A 12,936-nucleotide genomic window follows, 5' to 3' on the forward strand; every position below is an offset into this window, starting at 1 on the left:
TAATAGTGTATAGTGCACTTTAAGTCTGCATAAAACTAGTTACATAATTGAAATTACTATATTATTGTATACTATTTTACAATACATTCAACAACACAATTTTGACAAGGTCCATCATATCACTGTTTAACATACACTACATGTGCAGTAGGGTTACCAGATTGTAACAATTTAAAAGCAGGTCATTTTAAATGAAAAAGAATTTTCCATATAAAAGCAGGGCATAATAGACTAACTTGATACTTGACGTGACGTCTTTTTACATTCTGTTATATAATTAGGTAATTTGTTTGTCTTTGTACAATAAAACTGATACAAAACTATTATCATGAATAGAATTGAAGTATACGGATTCTAAATTAGCTTTTACCTTATTTAATTTTCGGATTGTTAATACTTCTCTGGTGACTCGACTTGTTTGAGCAAGGATTTTACACACATAATTCCTCTAATGGACCCCAACTCAATAGTTACTCTCTTTTGTCCATTGGGAATTGGCAAGAAAGAAAAGCAGGACAATTTCTGATTTTTACGAACCCTGGCAGGATGCAGTCCATGTCAAGCGAAATCCAGAACATCTGGTAATCCTATACACACAGATACACTTACATATTTAGTGTGCAGTACATTGGTAAAGTCTATACAACAAATTGAATAATTGAAATTTTGGGGCCCAGTCGGATAAGAGAAAAAGCCACATCTATATATTTATATTTTGGAATGCTCTGCCATCTGTGCTCGTTTACAGATGTAAATGATACCATTTGAATAATGTGTTGTCATATAGTTTAGTCAGAACATATTTCTTCACATTCCAATGAGATATCCTACGTATCGAAATTTATGGTTTGTCCCCTTGTCTGCCTGGACCCATCAACTATTGGTTAGTCAACTGTCCAAAAACAGGTTTGGACCCTACAAGTAACACTCATGGGACAATCAGAGCAGGAGGTAATGAGTAAGAGTGGCCAATTCCTTTCTCCCCTCCGTTGCATACATCGCTGACTAGATACATATTACATTAATCGGATTTCAGATACTACAAAAAAATGTTTGATAATTGAAACTGTCATATTACTATCTACTATTTTGCAACACATTTTAGAATACTTTTCTAGGATCACATCTAAGGTTCTTAGACATTGTTGTTTGGCATACACATAACGGTAACGTATACCAAAATGTTGTATGTACTGAGGGTCAGAGTGAAATACATGAGCTGCATCACTTACTTGCATTATGTTGGGCAAAAAAGTTTACTAGGTGAACTGAAGGTATGTTAACCCCCAACTTCCAAAGTCAAATATCTCTCTTACATACACACACATGTACCACATACTGTAACTTTGCTCCCTACAATTACACAATATATTTAACATTTGCTAAAAACATTTTTTTCTGGGGCAAAAAAAATAAATAAATAAAAATAAAAAAAAATAATAAAAAAAGCTATGAACTTTCCACCAATATGATATTATACCTTTTTGTTACACACAATATGAGCTATTTACACTACTTTAAAGACACTGCAATTTTTTCTGCAGTCTCTTCACCTTTGCTTTCAGAGCTGCCATTTTTAGTTTGTTGCTCCTGGGTGAAGATGAGAAGTGAGGACTCGAGAAAAGTTTTCGTTTTGCAACACCAGGACCTAAAGATTACGAAATTAACTTCAGATTAATCTAATTGCTGGGAACTATTTTAAATAAAAAATGAAACGTGACAACACCTTTAGCCTTGTTAAGTTAATGTAGGCCTAACAAAAGGCATGCAGGCTATGGATAGGCTATATAACATACTACAAAATTGACAATACATCAAAATGTGATCAATATTTACCAAGTTTGGAAGGAGGTGTAGCTGAAGCTGAAGGAAACTGTTCCATCTTGGATGTATTCATGTCAGTATCTAAGGAAATAAATGATAAATTAAATTGAAGCAAGAATTGAACAGACTTTGTGCTCCATTCATTTCAAACTGCTCTTAACTGTATAAATTATAACTCATATAAATGTTAAGTAATAGTAACAATCCAAAAGTTTAATGCTGCAACAAATTTGATTGTGTTAATCTGAATTGTTCGTTGTAATGTAATATAAAATATTTTTTTGCTAATAGGCTGGGCCATAGAGGACAACTGACACTAACAGAAAGGGATAATCAGCAGAGGTGTTGGGATATTAAAGAGAAGTCAGTAAGAGGGAATGATAGTGTACTTCGTGTGCCAGGGAGACTTGTCAGGATATCAGTTGCAATATCGATCGTCTGGTTCAAAAGTGCGACAACTCAAAAAAACAAGTTTTGAGATATCTTCAGTTGAAAGTTTCAAATAAATCCCCTAAAAAGGGACAGATTTGTGGTTCATAACCACGACAATTAGAACTGAGTCAGTATTCAGGACGAGTATATCACGATCTTCCAGTTCATTATTAATAGATTTCGAAATGTAGTAATAATGAATTAATAAAGTCCATAGTTAAAATTACTTCTAAAGCAGTTTATTTCGTTTTTATTCTTTTTGGTTGTAAATATGACTTATCTCAATATTGAATCGGAAAGAGCTCCGAAAGGGGCTTTCAGTAGTATAAATAACTAAAAAATGGCAATTTTTGAGTTGTCGCACTTTTGAACTGGACGATCGATATATAACAAGATAAACACCCTGCCCTGTAGTTAAGAGGATTTGTTATTATTCGCTACTGTAAAAGAATGAAGTATGAAAACTGCAGACATATGGCAGGGGGCAATTAACTTAAATGATTACTAGCATGTTACCAGGCTCACAAGACAGTATCGCTTACTTTCAGCTGTGGGAACCACATTGAATAGGAGCGATGGTTGCTGATAGCCCTTCAGCTGTTCACCAATCATACTGTTCCCTGTAATAATCACAAAAAAAAAAAAACGAAACATAATTAATTATGTATTTTGAAACATGTAATGTAAGAACAGCTGATGAGAAACTAAGGCATTCCTTGAAATCCATAAACTTGACTAAGTGGAATAATTACCTTGTTGGCATGCATCTTTATTCATCCCGGCATATGCCGTCGAAGCAGTAATCTTTGAAGCTGGAGTACTCATAGGAGCAGGAATTGTTTGAGGCATAGCTGCCAAGCCTGCAGCCTACTCAGTTGCAGCTTGTAAACCTATGAGACTACGCGTACCTGAAAATAAAGAAAAGAGTAATGAAATCGGAAATTTTAAACATGAATGACATAAAAACATTGCTAGTGTACTAACTACCTTCAGCAGCTGCAGAATCAATCTTCGCCCTCCTACCATACGTCCGCAAAGTCTTGTGATGCCTGAAAGTTGGGGTAGACCCCGGTGATAAGGTCGCTCGAGGCATAACTGGGCTAGATGGTGGGCTCCGGATTTTAGGGTTTGATGGCACCACTAATCCATTAGCATGAACGGTGGGCACTGCAGTTTGCTTAAGTATCACTTTTTGTGAAGAGCTATAATAGTCAGACTCAATGAAGTGGTCCATGCAGATTCTCAACCTGTGTGTGGCATCTGCGGCAACTCGATACCGGTCCTCTAGCCCACAAAATCGGAGCCACTTCCAACACCTAAAGCAATGGATTACAATTACTAATGAGATAAAGTAGAAGAAATATTGAATAGAAATCATGCAAAAATTGGGGAAAAAAATAATAAGTTATCTGCTGCATTTGTGTTATTTTAAGAGATGTCTAATGCGCATCACTAGGTGGTGAGTGACCATAGGAAAACTGGTAGCAGCAACAGATATTGGGTAAAACTAAATTAAATATTAGGCCTAAGCTTATTATTATTATTATTATTATTATTATTAATATTATTATTACTACACATGATTGAGAATTTCTCCAGAATGGCTAACTACATCAAAGAAGGCATAATTTTATTTTCCATAACTGTGAGATGTTTATACTAAAAACCACGTGGTTTTAGTTTGCAGCCATGTGGCCTAATGCTACAATTCAGGTTTACGAGGTTTCATTTTCAGCCTTCTTGCTCTTTTTCGTCAATATTTCACATTTCGTTACAGTTTGACTGAATTTCGGAACCATCTAAATTTATACTCCTACTATAATCCTAAATAAACTAGCAGAAAGCAATGCACAGCTCGTCTAACCTACTTCACCAAAAAGTACATTGTTTTCAAGTGTAAGGTTTAGGCTACACAGGACACAATAATAATACTAAAGCTTACCTCATAGGTTCCTGAGGAAAAAATGCTTCCCTCCCACAGTATTAACAGTCTTGCATCCAGGCGCTGAGCATCTTCCTCGAATCTTTTGCATTTTTCTGGAATCGATCTTGCCTTCATAACGCTGTTGGCTGGTCATCGGCCAACGTTCTGACTACTTCGTATCGGAGAGTGGAGAACGCTGGTCCTCACGTAGTTCTATGATTTACCACCTACGACGTCGGGCGCTGATCACCTTATTTCAGAATACCGCTTCTAGATCGTGCTGTCCGCAGTTTCGCATCCTATTATATATTTATCCATGATGATGCTCACGAAAAGGCACTAATTTATTTTGTGTGCACAAGATTACAATTTTTTAATACGAAGGAAAAGCAGGTACTCGTCTTCTGAAATTTATCCGATAGGGGAAGAATTACAACTCCCTCCCCCCCAAACATGTTTCCTCTTTGCTAGGCCTACATGTTTTCATTTTACAGGTGTATTATATGATGCGATATGGAAGCAGATAAATAATAACTGTACGTTTCTCGTCCACATTAAATTCAACGTGTTCATAACGTAGGCCTGATATATTGCTTCATGTAGGCTACAGAGCTGGCAGTGTTCTTTTTACGAATAAGCGGTCGTATAAATCATTTTCTTTTCATCTGAACTTTTTTGCTAGAATATGCGTTTGTTTTTTTATTTGCTCTGTATGTTGTTAAATAACTACTGAACATCGTCTTTGGTTAACAAATTGTTCTAGTATTCGTTTCATATCAGTCTTACGGTATTGAATTATGTCCATAACGTGGGCGAGATGATATCAGGCTGGAAAATTCGCTCAGAATGCATTTTTTTACACAATTTTCTAATTTTCAGCAGATTTACGATACCCTATGCGGTTTCTCTGCCAATACAGAGTTAATTGCAATATACGGTAATTCTGTTATTTTCCTGGCACTTTTATATCCGTTCTCATAAACGTACTGATTTAGATTACTTACGCTACTGTAGGTATTTTGCTCTCTACAAATCATCGTTAGTCAAATGAAATAGTCTATAATAGTTATTTGTAACGAATTAGTAGACAACCTCAATCCCTCCTGATCGCCTCCCTTACGAATTTCTTTCTCACTTTAATCAAATTTCATTTATACTGGTCCTTAAATTACATAAACTAGTGCTGAGGTAGTTACGGTGATTTCTGAAGTGAAAATCGTTCAATTTATAAGGGTGAAATCAAAAATAATTTTTGTAGCCTTTCCTTGTCCTTAATTGAAAATTTGAGTAACCTCATATTACGACAATATTTCTTCCTTCTTCTGCAGTTAACATAATCGCAGATGGACATTTCTAAATGAAGTTTGTTACACAGAAACCTTTGAGACAATATTGACACTTGAAGTTCTTTATACACACACATATATATATATATAGTTCATCTATAAGAGTTAAACTAGCGCTGCACTATGCCATGCACCCCACCCCTTGTTTTCTCCCTTGAAATATATCGGTGCCGGGTAGAGTTCCCGGGTAGCTGAGTTGGTAGAGCGTTGGTACTTTAAACCAAAGGTCCCGAGTTCGATGCCCGGCCCCGGAATAATTTTTCCCTATAAATTATTCAAATCAACTTTGCAGGGAGTTATACCAGAAAATCTTGATTAGCGCTGAGGTAGTTTCCTTCATACTCAGCTTCTTCTCCTTGCATACATGAGTCTGTAACAGGTTAGGTTTGGTCAGTGCTGTCATGGTAATTTTTTTCTTGGCCATGCACCCCACCCCTTGTTTTCTCCCTTGAAATATATTTTACTCTCCTCTCTCTATCTCTCCAATTGTCATTTAATTATTTTTTTATATTAAAGAAGTAAAATTGTTTTGCTCTACAATTTAATTGTACAAGTTTGATTTAAAGAATACACCATGTAGCACCACCATTGATGCACACTTGTCTCGATGAATCCTGGAGTGTATATTTGCAGCACTTCTCGTTTTTCAACCATTATTTTATATAATTCTGGATTCTAGTGCTGAAAAGGTGGATAATTTTTTGTTTATGAACATCAAACAAAATACCGGTAGGTACATTAGGAACAGAAAGAGATGATCTAAGATCTGTATAGATCTCCATGTACAAAACTTAGGCACCCATATGCCGTATGGCTCCTTACAGACAAAATTTTCATTTCCCCATACGATTAATTAAAAAAAATTGTAGGTTCCATACGATTAATTTAAAAAAAATTTAGGTTACATACGATATATGGCCTCGTGTGGCCTCCATGACACCATTGGGGTCAGTTAGTTTAGGCACTTTTACACCTTGCATATACAATCAACTGCATCTCCACAAAAAAATTCCTTATAAATTGAACAGTTTTCACTTCAGAAATCACAGGAACTGCTTCAGTGCTACTTTCACCCAGGTAGTAGTTAGCAGTTAATCATTTCAAAGCTCTTGTTATATTATGAAATAGCATCACACAATGCTACCAAAATAAATGTTCCCAGTGTTAAAATTACAGAGTGTAAATTTCGCTTAGGACAGTTTTTGCTCTGGAAAATTAAAGGAAACAAACCGTACGTCAAACCAGCAGCTGAGACACAAAGCACCTGAAATTCGAAAGTGGTTAAAAATTGTTATATTTCGTTCTTTCTTATTTACCAGCAACAGAAGTACCGATATCAGATTTTTTGCAGAGCTAATATCAGAGGCCCCTCCTATTAGAGAATGTTTTGAATATTATTATATTCTGGAAAACTACATTGGCACATCAACCTCCCCTCCCCCCGCCTGAATTCTGGGCTGAAGCACGAAAATTTCAAAATGTACAAACTACAGATGCGGCAGAATGTTACCACAGTGGTCTTCAGCAAGAATTTTGTAAGACATATCCAAATATCTTCATGGTCATTATATGTATTAAAGTAAAACATATACTACATGTGAAGTACCTACTAAAAATGAGAGAAATAGAAATGGGAAGGACAATAAAAAAGTGGAATGGACAAACACTAAGAAACTATTCATCTTGAATCACTATGAACAATAGGACACTTTTTTTTTTTGGTGCCAGTGGTATAGAATATAAAATTAAGTTGCATCAATAAGTTTTTCGAGTTTAGCATTACTTTAAGTATTTATTGTCCCCCTGCTGGAAAGATGGAATTACTTTGTTTGAAACTTGATGAAATTTTATTGTACCTTAACTCAATTTATTAAGGTACAATAAAATTCAAAATAATAACTGCAGGCCATTTTAAAATAAATCTGTTGGATGTAAATTATTTCTTAATTTATTAGGACCATAAAGGTATTTTTACAAGCGATAGATTGAATCATTTTTATCTTAATAATTTAATGTAGGATGATTATTTCGGGAATTGTTATGCTCTAAATTGTGAGGATATTTTAATACTTTTTTAAAATATAAATTTGGAATATTTTTCCAGTTAGTAAAGCGTAATTCAGAGAGACAGAGGTCTCAAGCATATTTATTGACACATGCCAGAATTATTAAATATGAAAAAAAAGAGTTCTTGCACTAACATACTGTTTATAAAGTAACCAAATCTTAAGAAATACAGTATATGTACTGGTATTCTATATAAAGGCATAGGAGTGAATATAAATCTGTTTTAAGGAATTCCTATTTAATATTCCTGCTATAGGAACATGACAAAATAAATACAACGCAGCATGGAAGCTAATTCAACTCTTTATCGAGTATTGTTGATGAGATGTGTTATGAAGGTAGACCGAATCATTCAATATAAATGTATAAATAGGACGAATAATAATATATTAATTTCAGTGTATGTAGTATCAAAACTGAAAGCGGTAACTAGTCTATGAATGATGTCTTAACAAGTATAAATAAAATGGACTCTTGACAAGAGACACACATTTGGCTTCAGTAATAACTAGGACTTCAAGGAATTTATGGTAGCTCACCTGTCAGGCAAAACTCTGAATAGTCAGCATTGTCGAACTATAGAAGCGCGATTAAAAAGTATTTTTTTCCCCACCCATTACATATGATTGCTTTTTTCAAGTCCCGGTAATAACATTATTAAATTAATTATCCCATATATTTGGGTGGTGCCTTTCTTTGTTTCTGACATAATTTATGAGAGTTTCTCTTTTACACTTCAATAGAGAAATACAACTTTCAGTGGACAATGAACGTGTAACTCTAATGGAACTCTAAGAACCACAGCAGTAATGTTTTCTTCTTTTCTTTCATGCCCTTTAGTTTATGTTGCAGATAACATCATGCTATTGGATAATTATACATGCACCTTTCTAATAAAATTGGCATATATTTCACTGGTCTCAGAAGTAAAATTAAATGTATAATAGCTTCTCGGTGCAAAATATTTACTGAAAATTATTGTAGGATTTGAATAGAAATGACACTTCTCAGGCAAGGTTATTCGTGGATGACTGTATGATATATAGAAAATATTAGTGATAAATCTTATATCACCACCTTGCAAAACTAGCTTGACGTTATTGAAAACTGGACTACAACAAATAGAATTAAAATCAATGTGAGCAAAAGTAAATCAATATGTATCCTTCTGTAAAACACAAAATTAAATTCGTCTCACATACCAATTAAATGGATCACCAGTGCCACAAGTAAACACTTAGGTACTGTATATATTTTAGTAACAAACTGGTTGAAATAAGTCACTAATATTACAAGGATGGCTTGGAAAGCACTACATTTCTTTATGTGTATTCTTAAGAAAGCTAACCGAAAGTCAAAGGAATTAATGTACTGTTTCCCTGGAAAAGGATGAAACGATTGAATATTCCCAAGTCTCAGATGTAAGACACTGCGCATGATCGGAGACCAGAGCACTGATACACAAGATAACGAATATTGAGTTACTTAAATGCAGGCTATTTGGTTTGTTACTACCATCGTTCCGAAATTCACTTCAAATACTGCAAAAAATATGATAATATTACGTAAATAAAATATAAATATATACGTAAATCGTGTAGTAAAATCGACAATGGACCTTCATGACTAGATCGACACTCCGCACAGAAAGGAAAGCTTTCGTGTCGTTTCAATAGCTCAGACACTAAGACTTATGCCTGTTGTGTAGAAGAGAGTGAGTTCGATTCTTAGTCTACGTCAACGATTTTTTTTTTGTCTAAATAATGTTGAAATAGTTACGTAACGTTAAAATAGAGTTTTACAAAGTCCTGAAATTAAAACTGATCACAGACAATACAAAATTACAAGTTATAATATTATAAACGTTAATCTAGTGAATGCATTTACATACACACACACATATACAATGTAAATGCATATATATTAAAAACTAACAATTAAAATGAAATTTAAAAATATTCCTAAGCCACACAGACAAAACTTTTACAAAGGTTTAGAGTCCTTAGGCTATGTCATTTGCTGAGTAATTATTACAATATTTTATTAGTAGCTTTCCCATATGTGTAAGAAATGCACTCGCACAAAACACTTTTTGTTAAAAGTGTGGCTTTGGATTATTTCACTCTCACCCCTTCAGTTGATTTTAACTATTTTATTTACGTGTTTCCAATAGTGTTTAATTTAATGTGCATTCAATTTTATTCATGTTATGATTGAATGAAAAAGCAATGTTGCAATTATTGACTAATTACATATATTAATACTAATTATTTAATTCAACTGTTAAGTAACCAATTGCAGTGTCTTTTGCAAAATCTTTAATGTTTAAGTTGTCAATAATATTTCTGTACCATATACTATAAGACGTTAAAAGAATTTGCAATAGATTTGGAATCCTCTACTTTATAATCATTTGTTTTAATGGAAAAATATTTTCTTTCTTAGAATATCTACAAGTTTAACTTTAATAATATTCCGAATAGCTTTAATTGCATTATCTGAATGTTGTACTTTTCTATTCAAATGCATTCTATTTCCCTCTTTCATTATTTTTGATAAATTACACTGTACTTCTTGTAGTATTTAAGAACATGAGGATCATTACATTTCAGCTCATTACATAGAGATTCTTCTTTTTAATACATTAGATTTTTAAGTCCCTGCATTATCTACATTTTTTTACTTTTGAATTTTTTCACAACATTCAGTGGAGAACATCCACTGAAGTGATTCTGAAATTAAGTGAAAGATACAATACATTTACCCTTAATACCAGTAGTACCAGTATCATATACGTTTTTCCAAGATTCATATTGTAGACATAAATGTAAATAATCACTAGATACTTGAAATTGCTCAGTGACATTGGAAACACTTAGGATTTGTTTATCATGTTCAGAAAAGCCATTGATTATAGATTCTGTCGAATAGAAATTCAGTCTAATTCTATGTACAAAACTTTTATCAATGGCTGTGCTACTTCAGCTTGTATGCTGGTAGGAAAATTACGCTACAACTAAGGTTGTCAGTTTCAAGGAGTGAATTTAATTCACTTTTACGGAAAAGTTCCGAGAGATAATCTATGTTTATGTCACTACAGAGTAGCCACCTATGCCCACCGACGCCCTCGAAATCGAGACGAATTGTGGAATCAAGTTATTGACACTTGGGAAGATCTCGCCGAGGATCAGAACCTATTGCACAATCTTGTGACATCCATGCCGGATTGACTTAGAGCTGTAATAGAAGCTGATGGCATGTAGACAAGATTTTAAGTTAACAGGTCTCGTTTTGTTTCTTATGATTATTGTTTCAGGAAGAATACTTTTAACTTCCAAGTAAGATTTTTTGACGAGGTTCAGCCCACTTGTAAGACCCAGAATTTGGCCATAAATTATTCCATATTTTTCGACAAATTAGACAGTCGAGGAACTGTGAAGAAATTAATTACACGTCAATAAAAAAAAGTTTTACCCGGGATCGAACACGAGACGTTTCGGTTATATAGTAGAACCGACACGCTACTATATGAGCTACCGAGACAAGACAGTGACAGCAGCAGTCCAGAATGTAGATCCCATAGCAGGCGTTTGCCATTCGGTACAGAGAAGCAATGATATTTTGTGACTCGAGCTATGTTGTGCAATCGTGGCCTTAAATCGCTATCTTCTTCGTGATTCTTATTCTGGTCCTTGTCCTTGTTGTGGTCCTTGTAACAATTCTTGTTGTATATGTCATGGTATTTATTGTTACGTCGATATCGAGTGAACCGCGCTGTAGAACTTTAACTTCCGACGACCAAGAGTCGTCTCATTCCTTTTAAGGGTAACTGTACATAACCCATGTTCGGTCCATTGCTGTGGAGTAATGGTAGGCACATCTGACCGTGAAATGAGTGGGCCCGGGTTCAAATCCTGATTGGGACAAGTTACCTGGTTGAGGTTTTTTCCGAGGTTTTCCCCAATTGTAAGGCGAATGTCATGTAATCTATGGCGAATCCTCAATCTCATCTCGCCAAATATCATTTCACTATCACCAATCCCATCGAGGCTAAATAACCTAGTAGTTGATACAACATCGTTACATAATCAATTTAAAAAAGACGTCAGATAAGCAGAGGAAGTTACAAAAGCTTGTGGTGGCGAATTTAAAGTTTCCGTGATGTTCAAGAAAGGAAAGTACTACAAATGGGAGGAAAAGTAGATAGCCTATATTGGTGTATTCATCACATGATATTACACAGGAGATATCACCACATATGGTTGTAAATAACCAAGGACATTTTAAATCTGAATGTGTATTTTAGTGTAATCAAGTGTTGCTTTGTATAGTAAGAACTGTAGGCATTGTGTATAAATCTCGATATGCATCTGAAAAAAATAGTAATCAACTTGGCAGAAATGTTCGTGTGTCACAATATAATTCGTAATATTTTATTTGTTAATGGCACTGTTATTTTTATTAAAGTACGTCAGCAGTTATATGTACTACACATGAGTCTTAATTCTTTGGAAAGTCGACCCGGTTGGCAAGTTGGTATAGCGCTGGCCTTCAATGCTCAAGGTTGCGGGTTCGATCCCGGGCCAGGTCGATGGCATTTAAGTGTGCTTAAATGCGACAGGCTCATGTCAGTAGATTTACTGGCATGTAAAAGAACTCCTGTGGGAAAAAATTCCGGCACATCCGGCGACGCTGATATAACCTCTGCAGTTGCGAGCGTCGTTAAATAAAACATAACATTTAACATTTCTTTGGAAAACAACTATTTATGTCATTTGGCACAATAATATGAACATTTTCCATTTTGGTAATAAATTAAGTGGCAAGAAAATGTTCATATGTCACACCATATAATATTTCATATTTTTTACATTATTAATTATTCCTTTTCATTAAGATTTTCTGTTTATATTTTGGAATGCTTACGTTAAAAGACAGTGATGTCTCTTTCATAAACTCTTAAGTATTTAATTACATATCCTGTGACGATCATAGTTACTTCGAAAATGTTATGTGTATCACTATGGAATGAACCATCAGTATTGATAGTATTGTTACAAATTACAAAACCTGAAACTGTTAGAATGGGATCAGGAGTAGTGACAAAAAAAATGTAATGTTGTAGGCCTACATGAACATGACTATTTTAATCCAGTGTCTAATAAGGTGTGAAGGCCTTTTGAGGTAAACAGTATTGAAAATGTGAGGGAAGGGGTATTTCTTGGTAATGGATTAGGCCTGTATACTTTATAATATTATTAACTATATATTGTTAAAGTACGTAGTAAATATCGTAATATGTATATTATATAATACTGTAAACGAGACATCACAGGCTGCAAA

The 12,936-nt window shown here is 34.3% G+C and overlaps 1 protein-coding gene across 3 annotated transcripts; it reads right to left on the reverse strand.

Moving 5' to 3' along the window:
• Positions 1-1,496: 1,496 nt before the first annotated feature.
• Positions 1,497-4,495, reverse strand: LOC138711963 (uncharacterized). Of its 3 annotated transcripts, XR_011335552.1 has the most exons (6): positions 4,199-4,495; positions 3,241-3,572; positions 3,009-3,164; positions 2,799-2,876; positions 1,837-1,905; positions 1,497-1,648 (listed from the first exon to the last, which is right to left on the reverse strand). XR_011335552.1 is itself a non-coding variant. In XM_069843283.1 (5 exons), the coding sequence occupies exons 2-5, from the start codon at positions 3,103-3,105 to the stop codon at positions 1,518-1,520; spliced, it is 375 nt and encodes a 124-aa protein (XP_069699384.1). In that variant the 5' UTR covers positions 3,106-3,164; positions 3,244-4,192; the 3' UTR covers positions 1,497-1,517. The 3 variants fall into 3 exon arrangements, 2 of the variants coding, with proteins under 2 accessions (XP_069699384.1, XP_069699385.1); XM_069843283.1 differs by lacking the exon at positions 4,199-4,495 and having other exon boundaries at positions 3,244-4,192; XM_069843284.1 differs by lacking the exon at positions 4,199-4,495 and having other exon boundaries at positions 3,241-4,192.
• Positions 4,496-12,936: the final 8,441 nt, after the last annotated feature.

Source organism: Periplaneta americana, chromosome 13 (genome assembly GCF_040183065.1).
Source record: "Periplaneta americana isolate PAMFEO1 chromosome 13, P.americana_PAMFEO1_priV1, whole genome shotgun sequence".
Taxonomy (NCBI): domain Eukaryota; kingdom Metazoa; phylum Arthropoda; class Insecta; order Blattodea; family Blattidae; genus Periplaneta; species Periplaneta americana.

Bases quoted from the DNA above. Each gene is read 5' to 3' on its own strand.
- LOC138711963 (XM_069843283.1), bottom strand. From the start codon at position 3,105: ATGCCTCAAACAATTCCTGCTCCTATGAGTACTCCAGCTTCAAAGATT. The intron at 1,906-2,798 runs GTAAGCGATACT...TTATTTCCTTAG, and splicing joins TGTGGTTCCCACAGCTGAAA to ATACTGACATGAATACATCC. The intron at 1,649-1,836 runs GTAAATATTGAT...CGTAATCTTTAG, and splicing joins TACACCTCCTTCCAAACTTG to GTCCTGGTGTTGCAAAACGA.